The 5,233-nt window shown below is 33.8% G+C and overlaps 1 protein-coding gene across 1 annotated transcript; it reads right to left on the bottom strand.

Annotated features, from left to right (window-relative positions):
* Positions 1-301: 301 nt before the first annotated feature.
* LOC105179442 (probable disease resistance protein At1g58390) lies at positions 302-3,240 on the bottom strand. Its single transcript, XM_020691328.1, is given in 4 exon segments — positions 302-1,884; positions 2,566-2,737; positions 2,798-2,979; positions 2,982-3,240. Coding segments are annotated over 4 exon segments (2,196 nt in total).
* Between the last annotated feature and the right edge of the window lie 1,993 nt (positions 3,241-5,233).

The following is a 5,233-nucleotide window of genomic DNA, read 5'->3' as shown; positions in this document are numbered from 1 at the left end:
GTAACAGATTCAAAAGCCATGTATGATTCAAACAGAGATAACAAGAAGCAATTGACAATCAATGGAGGCCAAAGCACATGAACACAATATTAAAGGATGATGAGGAATGTAACTACTACTGTCTCACCATTGTTAGTCGTAATAATAAATGTCAATGAAGGGTATGTGTTTGATTTTGTGATAATCTTCTCCTTCTTCACCATCCACCACTCCTACCCTCTTCACCAACTCTTCTGGCATAATTATAATCAGTGTTTTTAGAGTATTAATGAATTCCAATCCATCAGGAATCATCTTCAATTTACTGCATTTTGCAATAACTAGATGAGAGAGATTGGGCATTGCTCCTTTCTCCACTCTCCACTCTCCACTCTACTAAATTCCTCAAATCATTCAAGGAAAGCTCTCTGAGTTGAGGAAATCCAGTTGCCTCACAAACCATCTCGCTGCCCACATATGGATTGTGCCTTAAGCCAAGAACTCTTAACATGGGAAGCTTCTCTAGTATTTTCATTTGATCTTCCTCAATCCTTGTATCCACAAGCTGCAATTCTATCACATTTTGATATAGTTGAACTTCATAAGTTGGTAATTTGCTCACTCGACAATATGCAATACTCAAGTAATATAGTGAGTGACACATCACCAAACTTTTGAAAAGAGTTGAGCCATCTTCCGAATCCATATTAACACCGATGTCAATATTAAGTTGTACGTCGCGAAATTGTTCTTGATAATTTAAGATGTGATCAACAATCATTGACAAACTTTCTTCATAAAAAATTCTTCCTCCCAATACTCGGAGCTTCGGCAATTTAAGAAGATGAGTGATGTCATCAACCAAACTGTTGAACCCAGTTATCATCTCCAACTCATTCAACCCTTCTAATTTCAATTTTTCACCTCCAACGCTCTCATGAAGAAATCCCAGAAATAGATGCCTCAAGTGCCTCATTTTGTATATGTAATTAGGTAATCTAATTGTATTTTTCACATTCAATGTCTGCAAACAAGGTAGCTTGCATATAGATGGTGGCAATTCTTCCACACCACTATTTTCGAGACTCAATAGCTTCAACAGCTTCAATTTTTCGATTCCTTTGGGCAATTTCAGATTCTCAAATGTATAACCTTCCAATACTAAGACTTTGAGAGATTTGAAAATCCCAAACGTAATGTAATTATACAAAAATGTATCTCGCCAGTCCGTTTTGAGGAATAGAAAAGATCTTATGTTCTTATTTTCCCCAATCCTGTAACTAACATCGTTATCCACTCCCTCCATATGGATAGCCAATCTATTTGTTTTACAAATTGAAGACTCTTCTCCTCCCATCTTTTTATCTATAACCTCCAGAAATCCTTCTTTTTTTCCTTTTGACAAACACAAATCTCGTATCATATCATGAAGCCGGCATGACTTAAATCTATTATATAGCGGCAACTTGTCTGTTTCCACTTCAACCATACACGTATTTGCTAGCTCGAATAAATACCGTTCTGCCACATCTCTCAAACTTTCTCCTCTTCCCTTATCTTCGGAACAAATCATACCTTCAGCCATCCATAGTAAATATAGTTTTTCTATATCTATTTCTTCATCTTCTTTAAAACAAGCCAAATACAAGAAACATGATTTCAGATTGTAAGGGAGCACATTGTAACTCAAATCTAGTATTTGACTTACTCCTCTGTCATTCTCCAAACCTCTCCCATGTAGAAGGTACGAATCAAGATTTCTACACACATTTTTCCATTCTATTGATGCCTTTTCATAATGAAGAGTTCCTCCAATAACTGAAATGGGTAATGGTAAATAACCACATTTTTCTACTATTTCCCTTCCATATTCTTTCAACAACTTTATTTCAGTTGTAGGTATCTCTGAATACATAATCAATGAATGTCAGTTAATTCAAAATATTATATAATTTGAATTTCTTATAAATATGTATAGTAATTAAAACAAATCAAAACAAGAGAATTTCGCCCTATACTTTCAACAAATAAAAAATAGAAATAAAATCTGAAAGCATAACTTTATATTGCTGAATCCATTTCTTCGTATGACTTATCTCTGAATACATAATCAATGAATGTCAGTTAATTCAAAATATTATAAAATTTGAATTTCTTATAAATATGTATAGTAATTAAAACAAATCAAAACAAGAGAATTTCGCCCTATACTTTCAACAAATAAAAAATAGAAATAAAATCTGAAAGCATAACTTTATATTGCTGAATCCATTTCTTCGTATGACTTTCTAAATGTTTGATTCCTTTTACGTTTTAAACAAATTTTGTATCAAAAAATAAATTTTAAATTGCTATTCAATAGCATTTTATACATATAGATCAACTTGAAATTTACATAAGAAAATTCAAACAATCTTGTCATCATGAAAACTATAAAAAAACATTAGACTTAACAAAATAATCTTTTTCGCTAAATATATACTATTAATGATATCTTTAGTATCATTACACTTTTTTATTTTGTCACTAACTAGAGAAAGAAGATTCAAAATCAATAAAATAAAACAAGAAATTTTTCAAACTAACCTTGTGAATAGTTGTTCGGGAATGCTATCTTTTGAAGGAGCTCCCATCCTTCATCTTCATCCAAACACTTGAGATTGTGGACGTATCCTCTGGAAGCAATGTTTTGATTTCTAGTTGTGAGCAAAACTTTGCTATCTGCCTCTGCAATGGGAAAGGCACGCCTTGAGCAATTCTAGTGATCAACTTCCCAAACGTCATCAAAAACTAGGAGACATTTTCTGTCTCTTTGTACTTGGTACAACTTTCTGACCAATGTATCTTCGTCTTGCTCTTCACTTTCATTCGGAAGAAGTTGCTTTAATAGTCGTTGGAAAGTAGTTTTAGGTTGAAATTGCTGACTTAGACAAACCCAAGCACGATATTTGAAGCACCGCTCCACGGCCTCCCCATTGTAAATTTTAGTAGCAAGAGTGTCTTTCCCAATCCTCCCATGCCACATCTGGAAATCACTCCATTTGATTTGTCATCAGTTGTCAGAACTGATTCCAACTGTTTAATATCCTCCTTCATTCCTACAAAATATTTTTCAACCTCATGCCCATACGTTCTTCTTAACCTATCGGTATCATCTACCAATCTTGATGAGTTGTCTCCTACACTCATAGACTCCGACTGTTTGGTGAGGACGGACATTCGAGACTTGATATCTTTAATGTCTTCTCCGATTTGGTGCATTCTTGACTACTCGCTCAATATACAAGTGAATCTTTTTAGAACCATTTTAAGGCCTTTTCCTTTTCTTCTGGACACCACTTCAATGACATATCTTTCTAGCACATTCTCAACTTGAATGGACAAATCGCGAAGTTCAGCGATACAATTCTGGACTGTCTGTGAATTGTACCGATCATGCCTCCTATCAGCATCCTTCAAGAAACAGTGCATGATGTTGAGCTGCCTACGGACTTCCTCAACCTCACCACCCACACTCGATAGAAACTTGGCTTCCTCAATCAATAAGTCCCGAAGTATTTCAAGTGCAATTGTTGCAATAGAATTAACCATTTTACTTTATATTTGGGTGATTTTCTGGAGAAATGTGTTGGATCAGTAGCGGCTAATTGCAAAGTGGATGGATGTTATTGATCTTTTTAATTCACCAACTGACTTCATTTTATATATGCGCATACCAACTTCTATCCCTACTTGACACAAATTCTACGCATGCTACAAATTCTTTTCTCCTCTTATCTTTTATTTTAAATTCGAAGTTTTAGATTCTTTCTCCCATATTTCACACTTTCTTGATTCTCACTTTTAATTTAAGTTAAAGCAAAAGAATCGGCTACTCATAACACAAGTTCAAGAAATCCCTTTCAGATTTAATTTAAATTCTACTCATAGGTACAAATTCTTTTCTCCTCTTTCACAAAATTTTATTGATGGGTATTGACTCAATCCAAATATAATTTATATTTTTTAATGGATTTGGATTTGGACATAGGTTTAGTAATATTTATTGGATGTGAGTATGAGTCTGAGTAGGGTCTCACCCTATCCATTGACACCCCTATACTATTAATGTATCCATATCAAATTAGTGATTGATTAACTATAATACTAATTTTAATTAATTATATATATTTGATATTAATTATTGATGATTGCATAATATAATTATAATCAATTTATTAAAAAAAATTATGTTCGGGTTTTAATAATGATTAGTACCATGATCCGCATTGATCCTTCAATCTATAACATAAGACATACATGGCTCACCCAATTTGAGCTACATCCAACAAATAGAACGTTTACGACATCGAAAAATGATGATGAGGAGTGTGCAAAATGACTTTTAGAAGTAATACAACTCTAGTCTAAAAAATATAAGTCTTGGACTATTACATGATACTGAAATAGAGCATGATAACTTAAAGTACCTTATAAATAAGAAAATTTAAACTATATGATAATTTACATATAAAATCTGCTATAAATGAATAGTTGTGATTGTTTGAAATCCAACATTCTTGTCCTATGCTACACATATTTAGAAGAGTACATAGCGTCCTTTGTGAGTACATCACAGGCAAAAGTCCATTCGATGGTTGGCTTGGCTTCTCTCTGGTGAAAATCTCTATGCTTTCCATAACACAACTTTGTCAAATCAAATAACTCTTTTACGGTATATTTTTGAACTGTGGATCCTAATCTGGCTTTATGTAACTCATGAATCTGCATCGTCGACTTTGTCTTAGTGGGAGAAACTTGTGTGATTGTGTATGTGGCACTGCAAAAAAAAAAACTCGATTTGGAATGGATATTTTGTAACGGGTATGTGAAAAAATCCTTCAGACTTCTGTGTTCTTACCTGCTCTCACCTACTCTCTCCTGCTTCTAGCTAGCACCTCTGTATTGGTGGAATGGGGACTCCTTAAAGTTGCCCACTGCAAAAGCATTTGCCAAGGATTTTTTCATTAATCAAGAACGATAGATAATTCATCCATATATATCCTCAACTTAGGAATAGTGAGAAAAATCATTGTCATCATATACCTCTAGTACTCATCCAAATAGACAAACTCCCACACGTTGTAGCATTTAGTCTAATAAACAAACAAGATAAAAGCAAACCAACAACATAAATGTCTATTTGGTTGATCGTTGTATTAACTTTCTTCACTCTTGATCAAGTCATCACGAGTGCATAGCCACCTCCGTCCTA

This window comes from Sesamum indicum, unplaced genomic scaffold, assembly GCF_000512975.1.
Source record: "Sesamum indicum cultivar Zhongzhi No. 13 unplaced genomic scaffold, S_indicum_v1.0 scaffold00159, whole genome shotgun sequence".
Classification (NCBI taxonomy): Eukaryota; Viridiplantae; Streptophyta; class Magnoliopsida; order Lamiales; family Pedaliaceae; genus Sesamum; species Sesamum indicum.
The sequence above is the reverse complement of the archived record's forward strand: the minus strand, read 5'-3'. Positions and strand labels throughout refer to the sequence as shown.